This window comes from Meriones unguiculatus (genome assembly GCF_030254825.1).
Source record: "Meriones unguiculatus strain TT.TT164.6M chromosome 13 unlocalized genomic scaffold, Bangor_MerUng_6.1 Chr13_unordered_Scaffold_40, whole genome shotgun sequence".
NCBI lineage: Eukaryota > Metazoa > Chordata > Mammalia > Rodentia > Muridae > Meriones > Meriones unguiculatus.
The window spans coordinates 14,073-28,037 of record NW_026843649.1 but is presented as its reverse complement, the minus strand read 5'-3'; the positions used below and the strand labels follow the sequence as shown (position 1 = coordinate 28,037).

At 40.0% G+C, this 13,965-nt stretch overlaps 1 protein-coding gene across 1 annotated transcript; it reads left to right on the top strand.

The window, feature by feature from the left end:
- Positions 1-5,424: 5,424 nt before the first annotated feature.
- Positions 5,425-13,738, top strand: LOC132651185 (vomeronasal type-2 receptor 116-like; the record flags this gene model as incomplete). Its single annotated transcript, XM_060376443.1, has 5 exons — positions 5,425-5,718; positions 6,081-6,887; positions 8,889-9,116; positions 10,152-10,275; positions 12,431-13,738. Coding segments are annotated over 5 exons (2,379 nt in total), but the record flags the coding sequence as incomplete, so codon positions are not given.
- Between the last annotated feature and the right edge of the window lie 227 nt (positions 13,739-13,965).

Below are 13,965 nucleotides of genomic sequence, written 5' to 3'. Positions count from 1 at the left end.
AAAATAGAAATTCGCAGGGATCATTTGCATACCTTAAATGATTTTCAAAAATTATTAGGTGATATATATTGGCTTAGGCCATTTTTAAAGATTCCTTCTGCTGAATTAAAACCCCTATTTGATATTTTGGAAGGGGTTGCTCATATTTCTTCACCCAGAGCCTTAACACCGGCGGCAAGCCACGCCCTGCGAGTGGTAGAAAACGCTTTACAAGATGCCCAATTAAAACGTGTAGATGAAACTAAGACCTTTGACCTGTGTGTCATTAAAACTAAACATTTACCAACTGCTGTATTATGGAAAGATGGACCCTTAGTGTGGGTTCATCCCAATGCTTCTCCTGCAAAAATTATTGAATGGTATCCGGATGCAGTTGCTCAACTTGCACTTCGTGGGTTAAAAACAGCCATTACTTTGGGAAGGAGCCAAAGTTCTTAATAGTGCCTTATACAGCTCACCAAGTTCAGGTATTGACTGCTACCTCTGATACTTGGGCGGTGCTAGTTACCTCCTTTAGTGGTTTAATTGATAATCATTACCCTCGACACCCTATTTTGTAATTTGCTTTAACTCACGAGGTAGTCTTCACGCATGTAACGTCCCAGGAACCACTTCGGGATGGACTGGTGATTTATACAGATGGGTCAAAAACAGGAGTGGGAGCTTATGTGGTTAATAATAAAGTTGTTTCTAAGCAATATCATGAGACCTCGCCTCAAATTGTGGAATGTTTAGTAGTGCTAAAAGTTTTGGAAAAATTTCCAGGTCCTTTAAATATTGTTTCTGATTCTAGTTATGTGGTAAATGCAACCAAAATCTTAGAGGCTGCTGGATTGATTAAAGCATCTAGCAAGCTTGCAAAAAGTTTTCAAAGGATTCAGTTTGCCTTAATTACCAGAAGATCCCCTGTTTTTATTACACATATTAGGGCTCATTCCGGTCTACCGGGGCCCATGTCCCATGGAAATGACCTGGCAGATCGAGCCACAAAGATGATTGCATTTGCCCTCCTTTCAAATTTAGAATTGGCTAAGGAGTTTCATAAAAAAATTCATGTTACAGCGGAGACATTGCGTCATCGATTTGACATAACTAGAAAGGAAGCTAGAGATATTGTTACCCAATGTCAAAATTGCTGTCAGTTTTTACCTGTGCCTCATGTTGGGATTAATCCCAGAGGAATCCGTCCTCTACAGATGTGGCAAATGGATGTTACTCACATTTAATCGTTTGGCAAACTACAATATTTACATGTTTCCATTGATACTTGCTCTGGAGTTATGTTTGCTTCTCCCCTGACTGGAGAAAAGGCAGCCCATGTTATTCAACATTGCTTGGAGGCATGGAGTGCCTGGGGAAAGCCCAAAATTCTAAAAACTGATAATGGGCCAGCCTATACTTCTCAAAAATTTGGACAGTTTTGTGATCAAATGGGAGTGACCCGCCTAACGGGTCTCCCATATAACCCTCAGGGACAAGGTATTATTGAACGTGCTCATCGCACTCTAAAATCCTACTTAATAAAATAAAAAGGGGGAGTTGAGGAGGCTCTGCCCTCAGTGCCACGAGTGACTGTTTCCTTGGCACTCTTTACTCTCAATTTTTTAAATTTGGACAGTCAGGGCCACTCGGCTGATCGCCACTGCTTAGAGCCTGATAGGCCTAAGGAAATGGTCAAATGGAAGGATGTCTTGACTGGTCAGTGGAAAGGCCCGGATCCTATTTTAATAAGATCCAGGGGAGCTGTCTGTGTTTTCCCACAGGAAGAAAACAATCCATTCTGGGTACCGGAGCGCCTCACGCGAAAGCTCGCGGCAGCTGAAGATGATCCTCCAACGAATATACCTGCAACTAATTCCAGTTCTTGCTTGGATCCTTCTAAATCAGGTTCCTAGTATTGTGGGGGTACAACATTGGGCCATTTTGTCTGCATTCCCGAAGCCTATGCCAGTCAGACATAATTCATTGGCTTTCCCAAAATTCTTCTCATCCAATAAAGATTTAGGCCTGCCTTATTTTCCTTATGATGAGACTGAGGCATCATTAGGGGAAAGCCATGACTTTCCAGAAGCTGGCTTTGCTTTCAAATCGAGGATTCCGTAGGAGATTGTGTTCGGCTTACCAAAAGGATTCTTGGGTCATTTGGCTATAAGGATTGGGATTGGGAAGTTATGTCCCAAAAGGAAAGGGATAGTAAAGACGTCATCGATATCTATTATACCTTTTCGCATAAGGTCACCTGGATAAACGGTTCCTTTTTAGGACCAAATTTTTTAGATAAAGATAGACCTCTTCAACCTAGGGTGGCCCCTTCATGTACATGGGAGGAAGATGAGACCATCCCTCCATGGTCCGACTGTCAGTAGCGCTTTACTCTCTGGGCTGACAAAAATAAAACCTTTTCCTTTTCCCCAAATATGTTGATGGATCCTACAAAAAGTATGGTAATGAAAAAGGGGCTCTTTATACAACATCGAGATATGGCCCCTTTTTATAAATGGATACTTTGTGGGATAAATGGTAGTTGTACGGACCTCAATCCTCTGGGATTCATTAGTGGTGGTACTGTAGGGAAATCAATTGTCATGGGCGCCATAAATGGTACTGCGTTAAAAAAAAGGTTATGGAAATGGTAAATGTGACAAGGCAGATTACCCATTGGAATAGAACCATTACAAATCAGACAACTTTTCCACCTAGTCCTGTCTGTGTTTATCCTCCTTTTTTATTTGTTTTGTCCAATAATTCTTTTAGAAATTGTACCAATGAGACATGCTGGATGTCGCAATGTTGGAATGCCAGGCGTTACACTCGTGCCCTGGTTGTTAGAGTCCTGCAGTGGATCCCAATCCCTGTGGAGACTCCATCCACCCTCTCCCTGTTTAGACAGAAGAGAGATTTTGGCATCACCGCAGCCTTTGTTACTGCCATCGCTGTCAATGCAGCTACTGCCACTGCAGCCGGCTTGGCAATGGCAAATTCAGTCCAAACAAGCACAACAGTAAATGAATTGTCAGCAGGTGTGGCTGAAGCCATGAACCTTCATGTATCTGCTAGCGCACAATTAAAAGGTGGATTGATGATTCTTAACCAGCGTCTGGATCTTATGGAAGAAAGAATAGATATTTTATTTCAATTGGCTCAATTAGGATGTGAGAGAAAAATAGGAGCACTCTGTATTACCAGTGTACAATATGAAAATTTTACCCGAGCCGCTAATTTGTCCAGGAAATTGTCCTTATATCTTGCAGGAAACTAGTCAGAAGGATTTGAAGAAATGCTTGAAGAGCTAAGGGCGGCGGTGGTGACCATTAATTCTACTCCGGTGGATTTATCGCTCACAGATGGCTTATTATCCTGGGCTTCTTCCGCCTTTTCTTATTTTAAGGAATGGGTGGGCGTTGGAATGTTTGGTGCAGCCCTATGTTGTGGCTTAGTGTTCTTACTCTGGTTGGTCTGCAAGCCAACAACAATATGACAAGGTCGTGATCGCGCAAGCACTTGTGGCCTTGGAGCAGGGATCATCTCCCAAAATTTGGTTATCCATGTTAAAAAATTAAAACAGACTGTGACACTCAGTCGATGCACCTCAGGGGTTTTACCCATTGCACTGAGTCGATGAGTGATCCAAGTCACAATGTTGCCTTTGCCTAAGCGGCTGCGGTACCAAGATAGGAGAATGACAGCCCTTGTACTCCCTGGAATTTTATTCCATTGCACGGGAATGGGTGTCACCTCCATTTTTAATCTTCTCCCTTAGCCCCTGCACCCAGAGGACTTGTCTCCATTGCACCTGGTGGGGTAAGGGAGTAATCTAAAGCTCTTGATCGCTTACTCCCCAAAGAAGGAGTTTGCTTGATCAAGCTTAGGGCTTTCTTGTGCCACGCTTACAAGGCTTTGAGGCAGTTTTCATTCATTAAAACAAAAAGGGGGAGATGTGGAGAGCAGAGAGAGTGCAAGTGCCATTATGAGATGGCACCGACATCCGGCCCTGGCCCTAATGAACAAACAATAGACCACGTCTGCAAGTTGCAAAAGCGCCCCAAGCCACTGTCCAGCCCGGGGGCGTTACTGCCCAGTCCGGGGTGTCACACAGAGCAATGGGCAAACAGCCAACCAGTGGAGTACACGCCGCCATAGGGTGTATTTAAGCAGCACCATTCTGGAGGTTATCGTCTTCCTCTATTCATCGTAATAAATGTTACTGCAGTAGAATCCTTGTGTCCGCGTGCATTCTTGCTGGCGAGACGATTGCGTGGGTCACACTAAGTTGAAATGCAATTCTTAGTGTTTTGGACTTTTGGCATCATGAAGACTGAAATCTTTCCTCACCATGTTATTATTAGACATTATTACTGTCTAATAAGATAAAGTGCTCCAGGTGAAAGTGTGAGGATCTGAGCTCACATTTCCACTGAAGCATAAAAATAGTGTTACAATCCAGTGATCATATGGCAGGTAGAACCCAGGAGAAGTGTTCTGGCCACAGTACCAGTCTTATGTGCTGAAAACAATAAAGAAAATGTGGAGTCATTTAGTGTAGTACTCTTCACAGCACTGGATAAGGAGAGGAAGAAAGAATCTTAGTGATTTCAAGGCCCGATTGTGTTATAGGTCAGTCAGTGCTACATGGTTAGACTGTTTCAGTCAATCAAATAAGTCAGTCAGTTAGTGAATAATTGAACAAATGACTAAGAGTCACTGTGAAATAATGTGGACAGCTGTGAATAATGTGAACTGAACCTGGATTTCCTTTCTCCCTTGCAGTCATACTTATTGACACTCATGAACCTGTACATGCAGAAAGACTCACATCCACACTAATAATGCACACAGTTCATCAATACACAAAAAGTTAAAATAAATTTAAATATGGATTCACATTAATTAATTCCAGCAACTGAAAGCAGAGACAAGATGTTTTCCATGAGCTCAAGGGCATTACATGGTGTATTCCAGGCCAAGATACTCAGAAAATATCTTAGAAATGACAACTATGGCAATATTTGATTTGAAATAACTTTGTGTTATACTCTAAATAAGTTATTGTCACAAAAAAACTGGATCAAGCTATAATAACATTTCTTAATTGTTGAGGCAGAAGGGCCAAGGTCCAGACATCAAAAGTTCTGATGTTTGCTCTGAACCCAGTGTTTTTTTCATGGACAATTTATTTTTGCACACATACAATATAACTAAAGCAAAATAATAATAAATTAAATTTCCTGAGACCATAACTAAGGAAGGTTAATACTGTAGGATTTTACCTAATCTTACCTACTTAAGAGAGCAATTGTAATTCCAGTCATTGCTGAGAGTATATTAAAATACTGATTTTATAGAAACATTGGCATTTGAACTATAGGAAGTTTTATGGTCTATGTCTTCTACAAGTATGTTTTTTTTTAACCTTTAATCCTTTTTAGATATAAGTTTAAGAACTACCAGTTTGTTCTGTCCCTGGTATTTGCCATTGAGGAAATCAACCGAAACCCTAATCTTCTACCCAACACAACTCTTGGCTTTGATCACTATAATGTTGCACCTTATGAAACAAGTATCCTTATAGTTCCTTTTGTTTGGCTCACAATGTTGAGACAACCACTAGCTAATTACAACTGTGGACTGAGGAGAATGTCACCTGCTGCACTTACAGGAACATCATGGAAAATATCTTTCCAACTTGGGAAACTGCTACAACTTTACAAAATACCTCAGGTGAGAATTGGGATGTTGAAACTAGGAGTTAAGTGTTCTTTTTTGACATTACTGTATTTCTGAAAATGTAAAATAAACACTTGGATAAACCATCTATGAAGAAAAGTATGAAGGAACTTGATGATATATCCACAGTTCCATTACTTAAAATAGAAAGGAAGGAGAAGAGGGTGAAACAAACTACATTACTGAAACTGGAGACCTGTCAGTAATAATTTTTTTAGAAAAGTGTCTATTGGGTTTGCCTTTTAATATATGAGAAAACTATATTCATCTTGACTGTTTGCATTTGTTGATTCAGTCCTTATATTCTATTTGATGCCAGTGTTGTCCTTCTTGTTTTCAATCTTCTTTTCTTAAAGCTCACATTTGGGCCTTTTGATTCTACCTTAAATGACCAAGGTCAGTTTAATTCTCTCTATCAGATGGCCCCCAAGGACACATATCTGTCAACTGCCATAGTTTCTTTGATGCTTCATTTCAGCTGGTCCTGGGTTGGTCTGATCCTCCCAGATGACCACAGAGGGATCCAGATTCTGTCAGACTTGCAAGAAGATATGGAGAGTAACAACATCTGCTTAGGCTTTTTGGAAATGATCCCTCGTACCTGGAATGTATATTCCAGTGCATTATGGAAAGATCTGAGAAAGACTCAAGAATCATCAACTAATGTGGTAGTTATTTATGGGAACTTTGTTTCTTTGCAAGGTTTAATGAGACTTATTGGGGAATTGTTAGTGACATGGAAAGTCTGGATCCTAAACTCTCAATGGGATGTTAGTTACAATTTTGATTATTTCATGTTAGAGTCATTCCATGGGAGCCTCATTTTTTCACACCACCATGAAGAGATGGTTGACTTTACAAATTTTGTTCAAACAGTTAATCCCTACAAATACTCAGAAGACACTTATCTTCCTAAGTTTTGGTTTCTGTTTTTCAAGTGCTCATTTTCTGAGTCTGATTGTCAACTTTTGGAAAACTGCCAACCCAATGCTTCTTTGGACTTACTGCCCAGACACCTTTTTGACCCTGTCATAAGTGAAGAGAGCTGCAATATATACAATGCTGTCTATGCTGTGGCCTTCAGTCTCCATGAGATGAATCTTCAGCAAATAGAGACACAACCATATACTAATGAAGAAGAAAAGGAATTCTTCCCCTGGCAGGTAATATCCTTTCTTGTGTGTTGTAATATCAGCAATGTGTTGTTTTATTATTTCATAAGGCATTCAAATTAGGTATCATAGATTTTAGAACATATTGTCAATAAGCAAGGATTTGTTACCCAGAGAAGGGGAAGAAACAGTAGAGTCTTAAGGGTTGAAATGCTTCTGAGGACTACCACAGGGTTATGAAGTTAACGATCACTTTAAAGTGTACTTTCCATACCAGGGCCATTATTTTAAGGATGGGAGCATTAAATATATTCCAAAAGATCATAGTTTTGGCTATCTTTCCAAAGCAATTTGAATCAGCTGAAGCCACATTATTTGTTGTCTTGCTGACTTAGCTGTGCTTAGTTCAAGGATTTATCTTGAGGAGAAGGTGGTTTTCAAAATTCATTGCACTTCAATCCAAGCCAACCTGATGCCTCCTTTAAGACGCTTTTAATTCTTGTTCCCACCATTGCCTGCAAATTTAATGATTGCCTTGTTTTAATTGCTGAGTAGCATTCCACTGTGTAAATGTACCACAATTTCTGTATGTGTTCCTCAACTGAGGGACATCTGGGTTGTTTCCAGATTCTGGCTATTATGAATAAAGCTGTTATCAAAATTCTGAGCAAATGTCCTGGTTGTATACTTGAGAATATTTTGGATATATGTCTAAGAGTGTAGAGCTGGATCTTGAGGTAGCACTATTCCTAATTGTCCGAGAAAGCACCAGATTGATTTCCAAAGTGGTTGTACAAGTTTACATTCCCACCATCAAGGGAGGAGGGTTCCCCTTTCTCCACATCCTTTCTAGCATGTGTTGTCATTTGAGTTTTTGCTCTTATGCATTCTGATGGGTGTAAGGTGAAATCGCAGGGTCATTGTGATTTGTATTTCCCTGATGACTAAGGACATTGAGCATTTTTAAGTGTTTATCTGCCATTAGATATTCCTCTATTGAGAATTCTCTGTTTAGTTCTGTACACCATTTTTTAAATTAGATTAGCTTGTTTGTGGGTGTTTAACTTCTTAAGTTCTTTATACATTCTGGATATGAATCCTTTGTCAGATATAGGGTTGGTGAAGATCTCTTCTCAGTCTGTATCCTGCCGTGCTGAGTGAGGTATCCCAGAAGCAAAAAAAAAAAACACACATGGTATATACTCACTTATAATTGGATATTAGACATATAGTATATGATAATCATACTAAAATCTGTACTCCTAAAGAAACTAAGAAGTAAGACCCTGGGTAAGAATATTAGTCCTCATTAAGAAAGGCAAATGGGATAGACATTAGAAGGAGAAAACAGGGAACAGGACAGGAGCCTACCACGGAGGTCCTCTGAAAGAATCTACCCAGCTACCCAGCAGATGCTGAGACTCATAACCAAACTTTGGGCAAAGTGTGCAGGGAATCTTATGAAAGAAGGGGGAGATAGAAAGACCTTGAGGGAGCAGAAGCTCCACAAGGAGAACAACAGAACCAAAATATCTGGGCACAGGGGTCTTTTCTGAGCCTGATACTCCAACCAAGGGCCATTCATGGAGATAAACTAGAACTTCTGCACAGATGTAGCCCAGGGAAGCTCACTGTCCAAGTGGGTAACCCAGTAAGGGGAACAGGAGCTGTCTTTGACAGGAACTCAGTGACTGGCTCATTAATCACCTGCATCTGAGGGTGCAAAGCCTTACCAGTCCACAGAGGAATACAATGCAACCAGTCCTGATGAGACCTGATAGGCTAGGGTCAGATGGAAGGGGAAAAGGACCTCCCCTATCAGTGGACTGTAGGAAGGATAGGGGCAATGAAGAGGGACACAGGAGGGATTTCTTTGAACAAGGGATGGGGGATACAGATGTGAATAAATTGTAATAAATAAAAACTAAATTATTAAAAGAAAAGATGCTTTTTTATGATGGGGTAATAACACTGAGTAGCTTTGCACTATTTTTTTAAAAATGTTTTTATTATCTTAGATTACTTCAAGCTATGTTTATACATCTGTTTTAGCTCCTACCTTTCCTAAAGAACACCCTACTGAAAAATCCTGTGAGAGGTCGCATGGTAATTGATGGGAGAAAACACTTAGATTCAGACTATGACATTCTCAATTTTTGGAATTTTCCAAAGGGTCTTGGATTAAAGGTGAAAATAGGAAGCTTTTCTTCAGATGCTCCCCTTGGTCAACGGTTGTCTTTATCTGAGCAGATTATTCAGTGGCCTGCAACATTTACAAAGGTGAGTCATGACTTAACTCACTTTGACCTCTAAAACAAAAAACAACAAACGAAAGTAGTTTTCAGGATGCAATGATCATTTGACACTTATTCAGTATCAATCAATATTCAGCAACCCAGTAGCCAATTAAACAACAAATGAGGACTGTTTTCTCATTTCCTCACTCTATTCAATGGAAATTTTTATTTTAAATCTTATAAATGCCCACATATTTCTTACGAATATTGCCTGTTAGGTTTCTGTCATTGCCTCAAAACACTGAGAGGTTTATTTTGTAACCGATTCTAAGAAATTTCAGTGAGTGGTAAAGTGACATTTTTTATTGTTAGCCTCTGAAAAAGATAGATTATCATGATGGGTGTGTGTATGTGTGCTTGCTTTGCTGCTTTAAATAAACAGTAAACAAAAGCAACTTTAGGGAGAGCAGGTTTGTTTTGGCTCACTCTGTGAGCACACAGTCCACCATAGTGGAAAAATATTGTTTATGAGACAAAGGATGTGATGACACCAAACCCACAGACCAGAATCAAAGTTCAAAAACCCCAGTTGCTCATCTTCCATCTCCTTTTCATTATGTCTGTGACAGGAGGATAATGAATTATTGACCCCCATTTTGTGGTGGCTTTATCCACCTCAGGTAAATGGTTCCATACAACTTCTCACAGAAATGCCCAAAGACTAGTGTCAATGAAGAATCCAAGTTCCATAGAGTTGTCAATCAACATTTACAACCACATTGGATATTAAAACTTCCTGTAGTAGCCAGTAAGTATAGAGACAGTTTGAATCTGAAGTCATACCATGATCTTCTGGAAAACTACTTTAGTGACAACAGCTACATATTTTGGACCAAGATTTAAATATGTGGGTTGTGTAGCCCAAAAGATTCCAAAATTAGCAATACCAAAATTTATTATCTTTCACTGTACATGTAAGCATTTCCAGATTAACATATGATGATGCTTAGAAATATGCCACTCACTCAATTTTTTCATAAAAACCCAAACATTTGCTAATAGTTTTTATTTCTCTTAGATTCCTCAATCTGTGTTCAGTGAGAGCTGTAGGCCTGGATTCAGGAAGTCTGCCAGGGAAGGCAAGGCTGTCTGCTGCTTTGATTGCACTCCTTGTGCAGACAATGAAATTTCCAATGAGACAGGTAAATACAGGCTTATAGAGAACTTTCCAACTTTTCCACAGAAGTCTGCAATCCCTGAGCCAAGGAAAAGGTTTTGGAGAGAAGAGATAGACTTTTGTTCTTTGATTAGAAATTTAAAGTGTTCCAAAAGAAAGCAAAAGAGTCAGAGACACACTCATTCCCATAGTCAGGAGTCTCATAATAATACTAGGCTAATAGGTAAAATATATGCAGAGATCCTGGTGTACTCGCGCAGGCCTTGGATTTGCTGTTTCAGTCTCTGTGAGCTCATATACATCTTGCTTAGTTGATTCAGAGAGCTTTGGTCTCCTGGTACCCTCCATCCCCTCTGACTCTTACAATCCACCCACCACCCTCTCTTAGTGGGAGTCCCTGACTGCTGGGAGGAGGGATTTGATATAGACCTCCAATTTAGACTCTCTTAACATAATGCCTGGTTGTGGGTCTTTGAATCCACTCTGATCTCCTGACAGAGGAAACTTCTGTGGTGATAATTGGATAAGGCACTCATCCAAGAATATAGCAGAATATCGTTAGGAATAATTTTATTGATTTTTTTAGTTCAGTTATATATTGTTTTATCCTAGGTTCTGGGATATCCAGTCTCTTGACCTTTGTTATACAAGAAGTGTCATTCATGGGCTCCTTCTTCCTGAGTGGTCCTTAAGTCAGATCAAATATTTCCTGGCTAATTCCACAACTTTTTAATTTTTATTTGTTTTTAATATATTACAATTTATTCACTTTGTATCCCAGCTGTACCACTTCCCTTGTCCCCTCCCATCTTCTTCTCCCCCTGTGCCCCTCCCACAGTCCACTGATATATGACCCTAGCCTATCAGGTCTCATCTGGACTGGCTGCATTGTCTTCCTCTGTAGCCTGGTAAGATACACCCTTCAAGAGTAGGTGATCAAAGAGTCAACCACTGAGTTCATGTCAGAGACAGCCCCTATCTCCCTTACTACTGAATCCCCATGGACACTGAACTGCAATGGGCTACATCAGTGCAGGGTTTCTAGGTTATTTCCATCATGGTCCTTGGTTGGAGTTTCAGTCTTAAAAAAGATCCTGATGCCCATGATCAGTAGACTGTTGTTTGGTTATTAGTAATCAAAATGCTATTATCCTCTTGTAAGTAATACCTGCCAAATTTGTCTTTATATGTATACATGATCACACTCAGGATGTTTCTTTATCTAGTTACATCCATTTGCCTGCAAATTTCATGATGTGGGCCAGAATTATAACAGATTAAAGGTAAAATCTGCTTTTAGTCGCTTTTGGATCACACTTGTTTAAGAAATTTTTAGGACACATTAGACAAAGAATAGGGACAATACAGTTAATGGTAATAAAAACCCAATACCATCAGCTTGAGGCTGACGATGAATTGTAAGAGCCCAAGACTGGCCTCTTTTTGCAAAAGGAAAGGAGTGAATAAAGAGTTTAAGTTGGCTTGGGTGACTCCATTTTGAAATGAGAAGCCATGTTGACCGGGAACTGAACTCAGGTACCAGGAAATGTCACAGAATTTGCTGTTAGCAGAAAACAAAATTAACTCTCCTAGCAACAGCTTCCTGGAAATATCACAGAATAAATACTTGGTAGAAAACACAGACAATCTCCCTGGCAACAATCAATGAGGAATGGTTGGGAAAATTTTCCCCAGCATTCCAGATGTAGTTTAAAAGAATGCCAGTTGTGATTATGTGCCTCAGCTAGAGGGTCACCTTACCCCTATGACTTTTACCCAATCCTGTAATGCCAAGGCATGAACCCCATTGCTTGCTGTCATGGAAACCCCCTGCTTGTGTTTTTTTTTTCCTTCCAGGGCTCAGTGTCCCACTTCTCTACTGCTGTGTCAGTGAGACTTGGGTCCCAAGTTCTATTGCTCTTGCAATAAAGCTCTCTTGCTCTTGCATTGAGTCATCTACTGCTGGTCTCTGAGGGGACTGTGATTCTGGAATAATATCACCATAGGCAAAAATGGCTGTATAGTTTTGAAATGATTCATATACTACTTAGTATTTGTTTCTGAAACAATAAAGAAAGGTGAATCAGGAAACATTTTAATGAAGTAAGGCTGAGTAACAACTTGGGGGAAAGGGAACACCTGAGGATTGATTCATAATCCTGTTTATAATTTCTGAACAGATATGGACCAATGTGTGATGTGTCCAGAAAGTCACTATGCAAACTCAGAGAAGAACCACTGCCTCCAGAAATCTGTGAGCTTTTTATCCTATGAAGATCCTTTGGGGATGGCTCTCACCACCACATCACTGTGCTTCTCTGCAATCACAGTTGTGATTCTTGTAGTCTTTTTGAAGCATAGAGACACACCCATTGTCAAGGCCAATAATAGAGCTCTCAGCTACACCCTGCTATTGGCATTCAGCATCTGTTTCCTCAGTTCCTTGCTCTTCATTGGCCAGCCCAACACAGTCACCTGCATCATGCAGCAGAAAGCATTTGGAATCTTGTTCACTGTGGCTCTCTCCACAGTATTGGCCAAAGCTATCACAGTGTTTATTGCTTTCAAGGTCACTGTTTCAGCTAGATTGGTGAGGTGGTTAATGGTATCAAGGGCCCCTAACTTCATCATTCCCATCTGCACACTGATCCAATTTGTTCTCTGTGGAATATGGCTGGTTATCTCTCCACCCTTCATTGATCATGATGCTCATGCTGAACATGGCCACATCACCATTGTGTGCAACAAAGGATCAGTAGTAGCCTTCCACTGTGTCCTGGGATACCTCTGCACCTTGGCACTTGGGAGCTACACCATGGCCTTCTTGTCCAGAAATTTGCCTGACACATTCAATGAAGCCAAGTTCCTGTCATTCAGCATGCAGGTGTTCTTCTGTGTGTGGGTCACCTTCCTCCCTGTCTACCACAGCACAAAGGGGAAGGTCATGGTGGCTATGGAAGCCTTCTCTGTCTTGGCTTCCAGTGAAGCTCTCCTTGGTTTGATCTTTGTCCCCAAGTGCTACATCATTTTGTTAAGACCAGATAAGAACTCCTGTCTTGACATCAGGCACAAAACCCATTCAAGAAAGAAGTCATTTAAAATTTAGTTAAAATTACAATTAACCTATGTTAATAAATTAAATACAATGACAAAACCAGTACCACACCATTCTAAATCTCTTATTCAGGTAGAATATGATGAGAGTATGATGGTTCCTCATTTATTTGTACTAAAGTCTCTCTGAACTGAAACCATTATTTTTAACCTATGTTTAAAATTCATGTATTACTATTTGTAATAAAATTTCTGTTTCCTTTATTGGTCTGAACCCCAAAAGTATAACAGTGTGGAATAAACTCATGGATATCTGTGTGCCTTTGCCTACAAAATGCTGGTGTTGAAGATGTGTCTCCATGTTGCCAGCCATGTGGTATTTATTTGATTCTAATCTGAGAGCTGGATTCTGAGGAGATGAAGGAGAGGGCTGCAGCAGGGATACAAAGTGATACAAAGTGAATAATGTATAATAAATAAAAATACATTAAAAACATTAATTTTAAGGTAACTTATTTCATTTTTGAACTCCGAAGATTCTATTACATTCTACTCTATAAGCTAAACATGAGAGCAGATAGAGTCTCAAGCATCAGTTTCACAGGTTCCTCAAGTGATTTTTCAGAAGAAATTTCATGGTTTAGCATGACAATAGAAGTTA